Raw genomic sequence first — 18,395 nt, 5'->3', positions numbered from 1 at the left:
GGAGAATGTGTTGAGAACTTGTGGCACCTTACAGGAGTAGCAATCTGAATTTAGTTTCGATAAAGGCATTCTATTCTATTCCACAGAATCCTTTGATTCATTCTGTCACACATCAAAAGTCGAGTGGATTTAATATTTCCAGTTATATGTGTGTGCATCTGCAAAATACTATTGTAGTAGATTATTACTGAGGTGTCTAAAGGTGGTTGGTATTGTAACAGTACATAAAGGAATTTCTTATTGTGGGTGTCAAAGGAAAGAATAGAGTATAGAAAAAACAGATTTGGTGTCAAACATAAAAATAAAGACTTATGGGAATTAGTGAGCTGTGACAGGTCAATTGCTAGCTTGGTGCACCGGGCCAGTGTAAAATGAAACGCTGCACTTGAGAAGGCGACACAAAGGGACGGGTAGGGACTAATGTACGAGTCAAAAGGTGTGCTGTACAGAAAGATATGATTATGAGGTTAATACAGAGCTGCTTCTAAATGTACACATGCCTGTGCCCTTGTTAAAAACACGCTCCCTCTCGGGGATCACGAGAACACTGCTGTGTGAGTACTCCTTTTAATGCTGCGGCTTCAAGGCACTGCTGTGACGCTTTGTAGACGTTCCCCTAGCTCCCCCCAGGACCCCTTTCAACTTATTTTCCAAGAACAATCATCCTTGTGGTGTAAATGCAAATTCAACGCTTACCGCTGCATATGATACAGTATATAGCGCCAAAGGTAATCAGGAAAAGTGGTCTGGCTGCGTGGGAAGAAGCACATCGTCCATTTCCCTGTAAGCGCCTGCGTCACATCATCACCATGTCAGTCACTGACTCAGAGTAAACCATGTGTGACTTGTGCCTTAATTGTCTTCTCATACAAGTCAGGAGACATTCTGTATTAACCATTAATAAACACTTCATATTTTGCCTTCAAATTAAGCGCTTGTTAAAATTTCCTGGCGCCGTTATAAATAATGGGAGTATAATATGGACGAGTGCATGGAGCCCACCTCACAGGGCAGAAAGATTGCACACTGAGCGGCTGCCATGTAGTACACAGCTCCTAGCAGATTACGCAGGAGAATGTTACATGCTCTAAATGATAAAATCCTCATGTGAAATTCATAACACTATCTGCCTCCATCTACCTCCTACACTCCCTTCCCGCGCTCCCCTTGTTCTCTCATTTCTGCTCTCTCTCTCTCTCTTGACTATGCATAATCACTGCTCCACAGAAGTACATTACATGGTTGACTTTGTCCCTCCCCCTTATCCTTGCTTTCACACTTTTCAGATAAATGAAATCTGTCGACATTGAAGCATTTTCCTCCTCTGGATGCCCCGATATTTTCGTTATCTGAAATCGAATCGGCGAGCTCTGTGCGTGTCTGGAGCTCGCCTTGCTAGTAATCTGGCCTGAGAGCAGGGAACTGCCCAGGAGGAATATCATACACTGAGGATAAGCTGGGTAGGGAGAGCAAGGAATGGCAATTACCACGGGATGGCTTGTAATCATGCCGCTTTCTATCTAAATGCTAACATATAAACACTCGTCATTTTGTGGAAATAGCTTGGGCTCAATCCAAAGCAACTATGTCATTCTTCACTTTCGTGTTCCCTTTCCTCTTAAACGTGTGTCTCTGTGTGTTTTGCGAAAGAGTAAAAGCGATAAGAGGAAGGGAGAGATGTGCACCTTGGCCACAAATCGCTGTCTTCCTGACTTTACCTGCGTCTTGACATGCAGTCCCAGTCCCTCGTCAGGTGACAGGAACACATTTGTCCTCCTAATATAGATGCCATCAGTGCTGAGATGAATGTGCTCGGGGCCTAATGCCCATGTGTAACATTTGCAAAAAACATGACACAAGGAACGAGGCAGAGCAGCTTTGCCCTACAACAGCAGACCAGGTCACTCCATGTAGCTCCCACATCATGATCATCAGTGTCACCATGATCAGACTACAGTCGTCCAGGTCTGGGTATGTCATTCACAAAGAGCCGGATGCGACCACTGTAAACTAATGAGCCATCATGGTCTTACTCAGTAGAGAGGAAACCAAATACACTGGGGTACAAGTATGTGTGGAAAACAATGCCATTTCTGAAGTCTCTCACATCCATCCTTGGGGCAATGTTAATTTTTTTTGACGTGGCCTGCTAGTTGAATAATTGTTTTATTATTTTCTTTTGATTTGATATGCTCATTATTTTTATTTGGCTTCAAATAAATTAGAAAAAAAAGTCAAAACATGGACAGTAGGCTTACTGCCAGAGGCCACAATAGCTTAGCCTAGCTTAGTTTAGCTTGGCTTAGCACAGGGACTGGAAACATGGGAAACATCTAGCCTGCCAACAGAATCCACCTACCAGCACTTTTAAAGCTCACTAATTAATGTGTTATATCTTATATGTACGATGGTACAAAAAACAAAGTGTTTAAACAGTCTCTGCTGGGAGTCGCCGCTGGTTTTCTGTTAACCTCAAAATCCCCCCTTAAACCACAAAGCCTTTTAACACTTTTTGGAAGGATGAATCAAACGAGTTAACTTGTTAATTAGAGAGCTTATGGTACAATAGGCAGACTATGCTACTTTTGGACAGAGCCAGTTAGCGTATGCTAAGTTAAGTTTACTGGCTGTTGGCTCTAGCTTCCAATTTACTGTTGGCCTACAGACATAAGAACGAACATCTAACTCTAGGCAAGAAAGTGAATATTGTCCAGGCTTATTAGATTGCCACTGATGGAGCCGAAGCTGTGTGAACACCCAACTTTTTCAGCGGGCACACACACAGGTAGCGGATGGTATAGATATTAGCTGATTTTGACAAATGGTCCCCCCCATGGGCCTCGGCCAGCAGCGGACCCGGGTTCGATTCCAGCCCGCGGTCGTTCTCTGCATGTCACTCCCCTCTCTGCCCCATTTCAACTCTGTCTCTACACTATCAATAAAAGCATAAAAATGCCAAAAACATATCTTAAAAAAAATAAAAGTGTTCTAGATTAGATGACCTAGCAGGCTATGCCTTTAATATTGCTATCACTTTTTGGCTTGACAATTGAGAGATATTCCTTTCCTATGGCCATTTCTCCTTTACTCTCTCTCTCTCTCTCTTGTCTACTTTTCTGACAAACTAAGAGGCTTCTATTTGCTGGCATGCAGTCGCCTGGGTTCCATTCCTGTCCCCGCTGGAATTTATTTTATCTTAATTTGATCTGTCAGGTAATGATGTTAGTTTACATTATGCTCCCCTCCATCACGAAACTCGCCCTGATACAACTTCATCTGGTGTGCAACATCGGATCAAGATGGCTGCTCCCTAAACAGCACGAGCCAACTTGATATGTGTGCAGTCTGATCTTAACCATAGGCTCCCAGTGGTTTTAGACTCAATTACCACACTACTATGACTCCATACAGGAAATGAGATGGATGAATAAAGATTTGCACGACGCAAGTCAAGGTCTAGTAGTCATAAAGCTTACTCATGTTCTTTGCAACCATATTAAGTGCATTTGCTTTCTTTAAATAATGGGATTTATCTGAATACACAACAATAATACAATTTCTGTTTTATTGAGAACTTATTTGACTTGCCATGCTTGTATCATAAAGAAAGCAGTATTACGATTTAGGAGTGACTGTGTCTGAAACTCTGAGCAGTTGGCACTGAGCTCATGTTCATGAATGACATACGTATTTACTAGCTGATGGCAGAATGTTGCAGGTGGGAGCATAACTTGCATCTAATGTTCAACAATTGGCCCAAGCCTTTTTTTCCTGTTTCTACAAATCATAACAGCAAATGTCCTGAGAAACAACAATATGGTTCTATAAAACATGCTGTAAAGCCTTCAGTGTGAGTATCTCCTCCACGCCCCATCCAACACTGTCTAAAACAACAGGGACACGATCACACTGCGTAGGTTTCATGTTTTGTCCAAACACAGTGGGACAATCTGAAGTCATCTGTAATGCTGCCAGTACTGTGAAACCTGCAGAAAACAAAGATGCTCCTTTGTTAATGATTTGTATAATGGCAGTAACTGTGAAGGAAGTGTTTTTTTTTTGCAATTCAAGCAAACCTTTAAGAAACAAGCCAACACCAAAAGGACGACTATAGGCACGCTTGGGAATCTGTTACTGAAAAATAAAACTATCAGAAAAATGCACACACTTGTATGTACACTTTCACCCCTGCCAAGGTGGACTGGGCCAGCCAGCCACATGTACTCATGGTGTGCACAACACAATGTTGAAGGGCAGCTTCCACCGATAGACCCTTGGTGAGGCTGAGATGATGGATACGGTCTGTCGCTGGGAGTGAACGCTGCGGGCCTTGGGCCACCGCAGGTCTACAGCGGTTACTCCTTTGCCATATGTCTGCGCCGGGTGGGCAGAGACCCATAACCTGGCCCAGGGCAGAGCAAACCCTAGGACCTCCTACAACAGACACACACACACAAACACACACACACACACACACACACACACACACACACACACACACACACACACACACACACACACACACACACACACACACACACACACACACACACCCTTACTTTTTAGGGGCAAGGTGGGGAGCAAGGCGCAGCAGAGCCATCCATCTTCATAGCATGCTATTCAACTGGTTTCAGCTTTCATCAAATCATCGCTACAAATGTACCCATGCAGCTATTGAATTACCAACTGTGGAATTTTCTTTTTCTTTGACTTGGATAGTTGTTAACAACAAGGGGCGAAACATATTATGAATCGGGAAAAATTCAATAGTGCATCTGTCATTGAAGTGAGCTGTTTGATAGCTATCTTTTTTTTCTTTCTACTTACAGTATTTCAGTAGCACGTTGGTCAATCCCATATATCTGCATTGCAGGGGAAATCTTATCCCAATGACTTTTTTTCTTTCTGTGAATAATTGAAGGCACCACAACCTCACAGTGCACTGACACTCAGACTAAACACTGCAGTATGTCTCTAAGAACACAAGACACTTTAATATCCTCCAACATGACTGAACCCTTTACTGAGTAATCATTCTCCCTGTTAATATGGAACATTGTGTGTTTCTGTAGTAACCTCTCAGTTTGCTGTGAATGTGACTGTGTTTTAATTGGTGAGCAAACGGACGTTGCAAAGTGGTAGCTACTCACTCTGTCACCTCGTCATTAATGAAGTGAAGTCAAGCAAACACATGTCTGTTACCAATAATACAAATCACAAAAGAAGGTAATGTACGCTGGTTGGTAATGTAGGCTCACTATTAAGCAAACGTGGGTTCCCATTAGCATTGTTATGAGGTTTGTTTTACTGTACAGATGCTATTCGATTCAGAATATGCAAAAAAAAATGTTGCTGCTTTGTTAGACATTTATCCATGTAAACTGTAGATTATTTGCACAGTGTTGTGATGTAACACAGTAACACTTGGGTAGCATTTCTATTTTTAAAACCATATAGCCAGAAAATAATGGGGCAGCACACACACACATCAAGAAGTCCTTTGCTATATTAGAGTTTATCTTGGGGGGGGGCGGGTATCCGAAATGATTGAAAGGACAATGGCACTCGGTTTGACCCCATGCAATCGAAAGACAGAAGAAATGGCAGCTGATGTGTTTTACATCTTCCAGGGCAGTGAGCTGTCCCGAAGGAAAGCACCTGAGTCTGAGGAGCTGTTCGGTGTGCTCTCTTTCAGTCAAAGTCTTACTGAGGGTGTGGCCCCTTCAATAAACGTAGCAATACTGACATTTAAAGTCATCACATGTGAAAGGACATATTCATTAGCACCCCTTCGCCTATTAAAGGCCTATACAAATGACCACGTAGTATAGGGCATTGGTTTCGCCATACGCTGCCACCATTTCAAAGACTTATAAAAGACATTCTCATATTCATAACTACGCTAAAGATCAGAGATATAAAAAGTAGATATCATGTATCTCAAACTAAATCATACTTAAACTTAAATCCAAGTATCCTATCATGTAGCACAATTAAATAACCTATAGTGCATGTGTGCAGTTGCCTGAAGAGTGCTTAATACCCAAGATAAGTCTCAGGTCTGAATATTGATGCATGGAGGATTAGTATTAAATCTAGGGCTGTGCAGACTTATTGCAGCCTTAGCTTGTAAAACAATAATCCCTACCAGTATCAAGACAATCACAACAATGCCTAAAGGTGAAACTAGATACAATAAAGAGACATGGGTGAGTGTAAAAGAAAGAAGCTGCAGACTGAGCAGTTTTTGGGTACTAAGTTGCAGAAGATGTTTCACCGCAAGATTACTCTGACACTAAGTTTATTATAGTGTGTTTGTAAGAGCCAGCGAGAGAGTATATCAGGTACCCAAACACTGCACTGAAGGTTTTGCAGTGCAGCATGTCAAATCTGCCCCTCATCACAGGGACCAAGAGAAACACAGCCACTTTAATCCAGTTCACCCGGAACTGAACCATGCGCTGTGATTTCAAATGAAATGGGCAACACAATGTGGTTTGAATGGTCCTCACTTTCCCTGAACGGCCATTACTACCACCACACTTAATTCAGAAATAGGGGGGCCATTTGGCTTATTGGTGGCAATGATGTGACATAGTTCATTCCTTCACTCTACGAACAGGCTATAATCTACATTTCCTGAATTTCCACCAGCAAAAACCATGAAACAGAAATTGTACTCAGTAAATAGGTTATAAAAGAAACATGGCAAGCATTAAATGCCATGAGGTCAACTATTACGGTGTTTAAGAATTACTATGTTGACAGTTGTTCTGTCTCAAAGCAGCTACTTCTGTTAGTACACTGTAATTGCATCTCAAATAAAAAACAAATTTATTGGAAATGACAACTGCATTGCAGCCATTATCGCCAACATTTGACAAGCGGTTGTAATTTGCCAAAAAATATGCTGGTTTGCTGAGCAGAAACCTCTGCTCTAGTGTGCACATTAAGTCAAGTTTAAAGTCAAAGATTAGTAATGATTTATATCACAGAATAGAGCTAACAACTCATTTTGAGTGCTAATATTAAAAATGTATCTATCAATACTGACTGAAGTGAAATGCAATTCTTGTTAGCTTTATGCTAAACAGAAAATGGCCGCGTTTCCCAGATTCGATCGTTCTTTGGGACCAAAGAAGAGTTCGCCTAAGAAGGAGCGCTAAAATATAGGTGTTTCCCAGATGGCTTCTTAAGTGCCATCTTTGGAGAAGCAGTAAAATGAAGCGAAATAAGCTCTTTAGTGGGAGCTGTTCACCGCGGTGGTGCTGAGACTGAATAAATCGATGCCAGGCGAATCGATCACCCACCTCTTTATCAGCGCATAAGTCACACACAGCGCCCCGTGGTCCCCCCCACACTGGTGGAATTAGGCTACGCATGTATCGTGTGTGTGGGTGCGGGTGTGTGTGTGGCAACACGTGTATCCAAGTAGTAATCAAGCCCATTAGCGCATATATACCCCGTGGATATAGGCACACACATGTGAGAATGGAAGAAAGCGGCAGCAAAAGAAACAAGCGGGCACCGTCGTTTACCGCGGAGGAGATGGGCGTCTTAGTGGACGAGGTCTGGCAGCACCGGAGAGTTTTATTCGGGGGAACAAGGGGCAAAAAGAACATCACGGTGAAGAACGGTGTTAGGCAGGCCATAGCCGAAAATATGTCCCCCTCCAGCCGATGTGGCCTGCGTGACTGGCGCGCTGTGAGGAAGAAGTGGCAGGAGTTCCAGAATCAAACAAAAAGGAAGAGTGCGAAGGTTTCACTAATCAATTGCAGGTGATGCAGACGCCCAGTAAAGACAGCGCAGAGTAACCCCTCCCCCATGTGGTTTCAATAAACTATTTCGGTTTCTTTTCAACCATGTATTGTGTGGATCATTTTGCATTGAAATGAGGGTGTCAAACCTAGCAACAAAAAGTCCCAGGCAATTTGTAATTTATCTAAGCGTATAGGATCAAAACATGTGCGTATTGTGCTCTCTTTCAGCACAGCATGTTTGATAGTGTGCAGGACGTTAGGCTAAATGTAGCCTACATCTGCTGGTTCTGTTTATGTATTTCAGCCTTCAGGCCTGACAGTTGATATGGGTGGTGTGGTGGTTGTGGGTTTATGGTTTAGTGCTCAGTGCTTGGTGACTGGTGGTGAAGAGGTAGGGGCTGGGGTTGTTGGACCTCAGAAGAGGCTGATATGTTTCTAAAAACGCAGCGCAGCCAGGGGCTGCATCTCCGGGCTGAAGGGAAAATTGCAGCGGGTTGCTCTGGATGTGTGGAGACACCAGAGTGATCAGCCGTTGGATTTCCGCACGGGGCAGTACTTTGCCTGGACGGCCCGGTCTGATAGCACGTCCAGTGGGGAGAAGTGCCGACGCACGTATGCATTTATGTAAACCGTCTGGCTTCGCGTACGGCGAGGCTGTTGGTTCGCAGTGAGAATGTATTGTTTTGCAGCCACACGCGCGGATTTTGGCAACGCCTTTATAGCAGGTGGAGCCACTCTGGATGAAGTTCAGCTGAGTTCAATTAAATCTGTTTCCTTGATGTCTGTGAAATGCCACAGGGTTGTTGATGTTTTTTTATGTGTAGTACTATAAACTCACGTGTGTGGAAAACATAAACGTCTAATTCATTAAAAAAAAAATTCTCTACTATTAGTCTATGTTTATTGCGCCAGGTCCACATTGAGCAATGTTTTATTATTTCGAAAAGTGGAGGAAATAAATTTCCCTGGCGTGGCATGATCACTGACGATTTGGTCGCTAAGAAGGTTGTAAGAGTGGGTCAGCTCCATCTTACAGTTCCGTCTTAGTGAAAGAGCTTCTTTCGCTAAGAACGAATCTGGGAAACGCATTCTTCTTTCACAGCGTTCTTAAGTGCGCTCCAAAGAAGTACTTAGCTCCAAAGAGGCTCTTAACGAATCTGGGAAACGCGGCCAATGTACATAGAACACACCAAATTTTGAGTTATTCATAGTAATACATTAACAAAAACAGAAAAAAAAGTCTGTCAAATTTTGGAAATAGATATACCACATAATTCAAGAGTATTCTGTCCTTGTGTCTTGCTATGGTTCCGGATCCAGTACCAATTGTAGTATGTCTGCAGGCAGCACTGGTGTTGTAATGCAGCCTCACTCTATGACCGCTTGTGAGATTTATATACTGTATGTGTGCTGGCCAGGGTTGATAATACAGAGAAATGCAGGTGAGGATCCATCACTGTCAAGAGCTCTCAATAGCTCTTCTAGATAGCAGGCTTTCGGCTTTTTTTCTTTTTCTTTTTTTTTCCAGGGAGGGTAACAGCTACAGCTATTGCTCTAGCTCGTATCATGGTGGTGGTTTTGATTAAGCATCGTCTGATATTAAATGCTCTTTTTCAGCGGCTTGACATTCTCTTTCATTTTGTCCAGCGTCCCTTCAAAAGGCTGCAACACACATTTTGTATTGGCATTGGCTTCCATATACTTAGTATCGGATACAAACATGACAATGATATCCCGGACTTGCACCTTTGCAGCCGTTGTTGTCAAATGCTCACTAAAATATGTGAAAGGCCAATGTCAGTAGAGTTAAAAAAAAAATTAATTGAGGACCATGGAACTAACAAGCTCTATGCCAAAGTTGGCACTGGCATAACAGTACTGTATGTCTAAAATATGTCTCTAATTACCCCAGAGGAAGTTCACTTATTTTTGTCAAAGAAATAAGAATAAACAAATACAGTTCATATGGCAATGCTCCAAATTATATTCGTACAGAAGAGCAGTGAGTACCACTTTTTGGTGTACGTTTACAGTTGCTGGCCCATTGCTTGTGAATGTATATATAATCAAGTGCATAATGTCTTAACTGGATGTGATCAGGCACTACTACAGAGAGCAGATACTTCATTAAGACATGACAGAAAGTGAGCTACCTCCCCCGCATAGGGCAACACGCGCCCAGCAGTAGAGGCCACTTTAGAGAATATTTGACATGACGAGCCAAGTGTTCAATCTGTACGTCAGGAAACCTCAAGATATGATCAAAATGAAAGGTAACAGCAAGGCTAGTTGTCACTTTTATTACACCGTCTCTGTATTTGAGTGGGTTGTAAATCCTGGAATTGAATCAATCCAATGATCCCTTAAGCAATAGTAAAATTCTCATAAAAAGACAATTCTGACTCATCAGCTTTTTCCCATGGTGCATTTCTTTCCTGATTAGGCCGGCATGCTCTAAGATGATAATGTTCTCGTTATTAAGGCATGAGTGGACACCCAGTGGTTTGGGAAGAATTACTTTAATGTAATGTTACCCATAAGCTAAGGCCCACAGTATTCAATAACAATATAACCCCGATTGAGCATTTAGAGAACTTTTTTGAAAGGTCACCTGAGAAGACCAGAACCCTTTAAAATCATTAAACTAATGATGAACCACTTTGACTTTATCCTGTGGGAGATAGCAGGCCAGTGCAAGAAGATGTACCATACATCTACAGAGTCAGAAATAGTTATTTTTTATTTTAGGAATGCATTGAGTGTAAACAGATATGACAGACAAGGGATTATGTGTTCTCATAAGAAAGCTAGAAAGCCCTGTTTAATATAGCGTTCTTTCTCCACTGCAATCTTATGGACAGCATCTGTCATTTTTCAAGTTTGTTCCCTTGGTTTGGTCTTGTGGCTTCTGTCAAATGTATCCACTCACATCTTTTGGGAGGCAACTAACGGACACTTGATTATTAACTTGTTGATCGTATTAGCTAGCAGAGCAATATCATGGGTGAGAGGTGTGTGATAAGAATTCAAAAAATTCAAATTAGATTAACATTTTCAAACGAGCTCTGATTTCACATGCAGTCCTTACAATTTAAGATTATTTCTTAAGCTTTGTGTTGGATGCAGGATTCACCAAAGCATGCCCGCTTCTCAGTGATCCGATTATATCTGAAGGATTTCATCAAACTCCTCTTGTAATCATGCTAAAGGCAAGGATTCTGTTATGTGTTTCTGGGTATCTGATAAAAATCTAATTTTCACAACTCTCACTTTAGCTCCATTTTTGGTGTCTAACAATTCCTGTTCACATCTGACTCTTTAGCTGTTGTTTGAAACTGGGCAGGGATAGAAAGGGCAATTTTCTGAGCTTTCCATTTTTGTAGCTAAAAACAGATCCCTGCTACAGTTGAAAAATGACACGAGTTAGAAATGACCAAAATAATGAAGCCGTAAAACCAGAACACTTAGCTAAACAACGCCATACAGCTCCATAGAGCTTCGGGAAACTGCAGAGTTGGGTGATATTTCTCTGTAGGCAACTCACTACAAGAAAAACCTTTTACATCGCACAGGCATCAATTGTTATATAAAAAAGCACTAACAGCTACAGCAATAGGCACTTACAACGAGTGACTTTAACTGGACTCAAAGATTTATGTGTGTTGATTTAACACCAAAGCACCTTGATTGTTACCTCTCATTGTTAGACAGGCCTATAAAGGGCCTCAATTTTTCTCACTGTTTGGAATCCAATTGCACTCAAACAGCCTGATATACATTTTACGGAGCACCATTTTACACAGAGCATCAATGGTTAGAGCCCGATACTGCCTCCGCCAGTGGTAGCCATTCCATTTCCACTGGGGCCAGCCATAATAAAAAAATGTATGTGTCACAGTAATGTAAGGCTCTCTGGGAAATAAAAGCATTGGCTGAATTGCATTTGCCACCAGAGGGGAGATGAAACAGCTGGACAATCATTAAAATGCTGACTATTCGAGGGGAAGGACAGTGAATTCACCATCTCTTTTTACGGAGGCCGGGCACGGTGTAGAGTCCTGAGACAGTAATGTCCTATACCGCAGGAGCTCTCCACAGGGTAGGTCGTCACTTTGAATTAAACTGAACACATTGACGTCTCCCAAACGGACACGTTTCTGCATGCATCATTCAACTTTCCGCCTACATCACAGAATACCTATTTAATCCGCTGACCCTTTTGGTGTATGAATGCATTAGATAACACCTAAAGCATCACAGGTAGCTTTGACTATTCTCATTTTCTAAAGCCTCTATATGACATTTCAGAGGGGAGCTGGCAACATAGCCTGACAGTACACCTGTCTCTAAATATATTGCAAAAAAGTCAGTCGCAGCACGTATCTGCCTGAAACCCTACTGATATATAAAAAAAAGTGTGAACAAGAACATTTAAGATTAAACTGCACATTGCACTGATAATCTAAAAAATCCAATACATGTACACATGAATGCCCTAATGTAAACCATTATTGATTGAACTGTTCAAGCAGAATCTGGTTAGCATAAAGCCATAATGTCAAATGGCCAACATCAGATCACATCTTCAGCGGAACATACGCAAAAGAAAAATTATCTCCGTAATGCACTGCATTTCTAAATTTCTGTGGTCATTTATATCCCTTCATTTCTCTCAAGATGGAAATGCCTGAGAAGGTGGCCTCTTTGGTGGCAATTTATAACGCTGCATGGAGCTTGGATATAATTATAGTCCATTGTGTGATATTTGGCCTGCATTACATGCCTCTGCAACGGTCCAGGAGCCATGCTGACTCTGAGAGAAAACCATTCCACTGGATCAATATTTATGATTGTATTATTTGTCAGCATCTACAGACCTCTCACACCAGCTGTGATGATGGTCTCGGGTCAGGGGAAGAGAGTAAGGGACCAGTCTTTACTGCGGTTGAAGTTGAGAGTGAGGTGCCAGTTGTCTGTGAGAGTTTGTCATTACAAAGCATGAGCAATGGCTTGTACTTGTACTGTAGCTTTTTCTAAATTCAAAGGCACTTCAAACAAATATCTGAAAATCCTAGGATGTTCGTGTATTAATTGTTGTCTTGGTATAACTGTGAAGACACAATTATTATTCTTTTTTTCTTTTTCTTTTTTTTACAATCCACCAGAAAGGAATTCAAATGAAATAATTTTGATTATGTGTTATAGTTTTCAATGTGAAGTCAAACCCAACCCTCCTGGCAATGCTAGAATCTTCCTTTACCCAATCCCATTAATCCAAAATGTGTTCATTCCAAAATTATTTTAAACTACATTTGTAAAAGCTCTGAAAAGGGTCATTCAAGTCAGTGCAAATGTATGATCTTCAGAATCTGTATCCTTTCCTTGAAATTGATTTTCAGAATATCTGACATCCTGACAACCATTTTAACTTTGCTTGCAATCTTCCTGCATGTATTACACCAATTATCTTCAGGGTTAAATCTTACTTGCTTACAACCAGGCATTACTGAAGAGTTTCATACAATGTAAAATGTTCATTAAAAGCTCGATGTTAAACTCATTGCTAAAAAAAAAGCTCAATGCTATCACAGAGAAGCTTTGCCAACATAATAAATCACATTGTTTAACTGAGGTCTCCTTTTGATTGTTTGCACAAGCTGTACATTTCCTGTGGGCCATGAATCTTCTATCGTTGTTGGGTACCAACAGCACATGAAGGCATTTCTTACATTCTGACTATTGTCTTTGTTGTGATAAAAAAACAAAAAACAATCCACTTAAACATTTATTTCTTAGTGACCTAAATGAGTCAATACCGTCTTACGTTGAATTTGCAGGTAATTCCTAGATCGTAATTAAATCCATAAACATGTTTGTTGCAAGATAATTCCCGGTACAATTATGCCAGCAGATACAGTATGAAACTGGGTCAGAAATGTAAACAAATGAAAAGAAGAATTTTGAGAATGTCTAGGAATAGGCAGTTACAACTAGGATGAATCATTGGAATTTTCACTCATTGTGTGTAATGTGTGAAACAAATATAGTATTACATTGAACTAAGACACAATTTTTTTTTAATGGCATGAAAACACATTTTTGTAGTGACTATTTTTGGATTTAAAATCCATGACAGCTGCTGTATTCTAGATTTAAGAGGAAATGTCTTCGGTTCTTGGCAAGTAGTGTGCAAGAATGGTGAATTTGATAGGATTTGTGTTGCATTGTTTAGTCACACATTGTGACATCTGAGAAGTAATATGCTCTTGCAGATGCTGCACTGCTCATGCAGGGCCGATAAAGATGATGGAGGACCTCTATGATGGTTATCACACTAATGCACACACACACACACATACACACACACACACACACACACACACACACACACACACACACACACACACACACACACACACACACACACACACACACACACACACACACACACACACACACACACACACACCACATGGTGCCACATCTGATTGCACAGCGAGAAATGCTAGACAGTGTGCCTGTGGCGCAGTTCCACATAGTGGAACAAGTGCTTATTTTCCATCATTTTAGGTCAGAGGAATCAAGGAGAAGAAAGACGTGACACAATAAACGTTCCACTATATAAGCAGACTACATAATGATGCAATTTAATAAATTAATTGATGATGTGCTCAACTTCATTCTGTGCATTGTGGGCAGTAACTGCCTTAGACAATAATGCAATGACTGTTTATCACTAATAACACCACAATCACTTAAAGCTGATCTTACCTGCTGAGGCTCTCGCGGTGTGGTCTGCTTGACCCGCCTGCTGGACGCTGTCGTCGTGGTGATCTCCATGATGGAGGTGGATGTCTCCGAGCGATTGGCTGTGGTACTGGACTGCGGCGTGACAGAAGAGGGCGAATCCCCAACAAGACGCACACTGCCCTGGACCTTAATGTTGGGATCCCCCTCTGCAGCCATGTTGAATACCTTCAAGCCATTATAGTAGAGGCCCGAAAGCTGGCCCTGAAAGGATCGACTCCGGTCTCGCTCCCAGCCCCCAATCTGTATAGTGGTTTGGCTGTTGAAGATCGTGAGCTGCCGCCCTGTGGGAAAACAACGTTACATATATACAAGAATGTTGAACAGTGGACTCAGCCACTTTTACTAAACAGGAAAAAAATAAAGACAGGATGACAGATTATTTGCCCAGTGGCTAATGGGACCAATAAATTACAGGTTGTAGAGGCAAACCCTGGTAATTTATTGCAGTTATAATGATGAGATGCCTATGAAGAGAAACAATAAAAAGACACATAAAATAAAACCACAGGATTTAGAAAATCAACGCAGTTTCGCTAAAAGGGCAGTCTAATCTGGGAAACATTAATCAAAATTAGTAATGTTATGGGTACGCAGTGGACTAAACTTTACTTGAAAAGAGTACAATATCATGAAAGTAGTATAAATGGACAATTTGGTTGTGGGACATAATTGTCTGGGATATCAAATATATAAAAAAAATTGTCCAACAAATCTATAAGGGCATATATTTCATTAAACTTTGCTTATGCTATCTATAATTTTTCCATTTTAGGATGTACACAAATACAGCAAGCATGAAAGAAAGCATCTCAAATGGCTTCAGGCTGAGAGAATTGGACATTTCATGTGTACAATCCCTATAGGAGACAGGACACACTGGAGGAAATTTGAAACTATCCATCCTTCTGGCAAAAGCAACCCAGGCAAAATTGGAACATAAATGGTTAGACACATGGAAAACGAAAACAAAGAAGAAAAAATAATACAAATTATGACAACACTTACATAACATAGAAAAGAAAAACACAAAAACCAAAACAAAAAAAACTGAAATGATAGGGCTCATTTCACATATTAGGTGAAAAATATGAATTAGTTATTGAACTATAAAAAAACAAAGCATGCACTCAATTTGTTTTATATTACAGTTCCTTTATCTAATGCCCTACATATATTTACACTGTCTGTTAAAGGGACTCAAAATTCTGAAGCCAATTATTGCACTCTATTTATCTTTGCTAGCAGTTTAATCAGAATCCGTACTGTACTGTACTGTACTTTCTGTATGTTTCTAAAGTGTTTCAAATAACACTTAGCAACTAATGCATGACTACACTAGAACTTTTAAATGTATCATTTAAACGTTTACAGCAAAAGGCTATGGAGTAATTTATAGAAATGTTTTAACAATGCTGATATTACTTCAGTAAGTGGATTTAAATTCATATTTACAGTCCCTTTAACCTAAAGTTGACAACACGTATTAAAACAGCTGACATCTACAAAATAAATACATTATTATGAAAAGTAAACACTGCAAACTAAATTTAACTGTTCAAATCATTTTGTTTTTAAAGTTTAACTGAACATTTATTTGTTTATGTTTATTATTTACAAAATGTTTCTACAACTTGGTTATGATCAAATTATTTTATTTGAAATTTTAATCAGGGATTTTACCTTTGTCGAGTAGCCAATCGTCAACTACTCGACCAAGTCGGTATGGGATTCGCTGTCTAGCAATCAGCAGGCGTTCGTTATCATTGTTGCCTTTAAAGTTTAAAGAGACATTTCAGTGGTTACAATCTGTAAGGTCAAAGGTTAAATGGTCATACTTAATGCTGGAGAAATACAACTGCACAAGGTTTTTTATATTTAAAACGTTTTGTATATTTAAAAAAAAAACAATATTTACTGAAACATTATTGGAACAAACTTCCATTTTATTTTATTTAAGCCAACAAATGAGGCCTATATTAATTGAAAATAAGTGAACTAGCACGCAAATGTTTCATCTAGGTTAATAGAGCTATGTTATAAACCAACCCAATCCACAAATGTACACATTTATAATACACAACCTTTTCCCAAATATCTCCACCCCATTTGTCTTTTCCTTCCATATCTTTTTTAGCTGGCTTTTAAATTAGTTATATACATTTAAATGTATTGTTGAATCAACCTTTTATGGGTTAAAGGATAAACAATTTAACTTTAACAGTATGCAATTTAACAACATTACAAATGCCCACCCCGTTTATATACATTGCTTAATTGACAAGGAAATAAAAAGCTAATTGCAATACAACAATTAACACAGTACACATTCATAGCATCTAGTAGGGAAAAAAAGTCAGAAGACAAGTTAGACAGACTGTAAACAGGTTATTAAAACGGCTTTGACAAAAGCTTTGAGTCATGAAGAAGTAAAGTCAAAATATTGCTTAGGCCTATACATTAAAGAGATTCTATTATACTACTTTTCTGGTCTTCATTTCTTGTTAAAAACTGCTATAGAGCAACCTGACACGAATCACATCACAAAAAACTATGTAGATTTTCGGGACACTCTTCCTCTTACCCTAGTGAGCACAGCAGTCTCTCTCTACACACTGCTTTGAGCTTCTCCGCCCCTCCCCCCCCTGCTGCAAACCCCACTCCGTTGTGATTGGTTACCTTCCTTCCAGCAGCGGGAAATTTCCAGGAAGGTGGGGGCATGCAGCCGGAGCTTGCCTGAGCGGCAGCATTACCATACATGGAAACATGACAGAAACGACCCGAGCGTGACAGAAACTATCCGGAAATTTGAACGAGTTCGGCTCGACCGGCTGCCATAGTGTTTAGTGCTCTGCATAGCCACCCCAGACGGTCAGCAGGGAATACGTCGAAATGCATGTACGTAATTATTTGATACTCTAGTATGGTTAAACATGACTATAAATCATTATAACAACGTTTATAGGTCATAAAAGTCGAAAAGTATCATAGGTCCTCTTTAAACTAATACATATAGGTATACAGTATATTTTGAATTTTTTTTATTTACTTTTCTAATGTGTATACTATGCTTGATGTATTTTAATCTGGATGTGTTTCATGAACCTGTAATAAACGCTTCGAGTGGCCTTTTGTCTGGATTGTGCTATATAAATAAACTTGCCTTGCCTTGCAAACCGATGGGATCAGAGTCAATGGGAAAGTAGTTTTCCAACAGTATTCAGAAAAAAGGCCATATAGGCGTCAGGGCAGAAAAACAGCAGCTACAGAAAAACTCCAGTCAAAGATTGGAGGGGCACTTTGGCATTAATGAGGGCGAACTCTGCATCACCCTTTTGTCAAGGCCAATAACCTCTCCAGAACAGAAGACTTTCAGCAAAGTGGCACTGTCTCCGAGTGCTTTTCCCCCGGTATTGTCTGCAGAGATTGAATTCAGTCAGCTCCATTCTTTCGGTAGATTGACAATGTTTGTCCCATCAACTATATTAATTCAGTTCTGGCAGATAAAAGATCCGGTGGCTAAGGAGGATTCGAAAAGGAGAAAAGCTTCGAAAAGGAGGTAACCTTATAACTGATGCACAGTTGGTCTGATGAAAGGTCTCATAGGTAAGGAGACGCATAAAAAGATATTTTTTAATCGCATCAAGTTGAATTACTACAGAGGATCAGCTAGACAGAAGAAAAAGGGGTTTAAAGCTTGTCTATCCAGCTCATGGAATTTGGCAGCAGTTGATTGTGCCGGGTCGGAGTACAAAGGCCTTCAGAGGAGATTTAGTGGAACATTTCTCCAACAAAATTGATGTGGAAAGATCTGTTCTGCAAAGTTCT

The 18,395-nt window shown here is 40.4% G+C and overlaps 1 protein-coding gene across 23 annotated transcripts in view; it reads right to left on the bottom strand.

Moving 5' to 3' along the window:
• Positions 1-18,395, bottom strand: part of LOC307257360 (neurexin-1a-like) — a gene marked incomplete at both ends in the record, with an annotated part of 267,488 nt that overhangs the window by 27,740 nt on the left and 221,353 nt on the right. For 18 of the 23 annotated variants that reach the window (XM_080036562.1, XM_080036565.1, XM_080036561.1 and 15 more), the window contains 2 exons: positions 14,532-14,851; positions 16,251-16,340. In XM_080036562.1, the coding sequence (XP_079892688.1) occupies positions 14,532-14,851; positions 16,251-16,340 (410 nt within the window). The remainder of the gene's footprint in view (positions 1-14,531; positions 14,852-16,250; positions 16,341-18,395) is intronic. The other 5 variants (XM_080036575.1, XM_080036573.1, XM_080036571.1 and 2 more) reach the window with 1 other exon arrangement.

This window comes from Ammodytes marinus (assembly GCF_949987685.1).
Source record: "Ammodytes marinus genome assembly, chromosome: 11".
NCBI lineage: Eukaryota > Metazoa > Chordata > Actinopteri > Uranoscopiformes > Ammodytidae > Ammodytes > Ammodytes marinus.
Note: the sequence above shows the minus strand (reverse complement) of the source record. Positions and strands in the feature narration are given on the sequence as shown.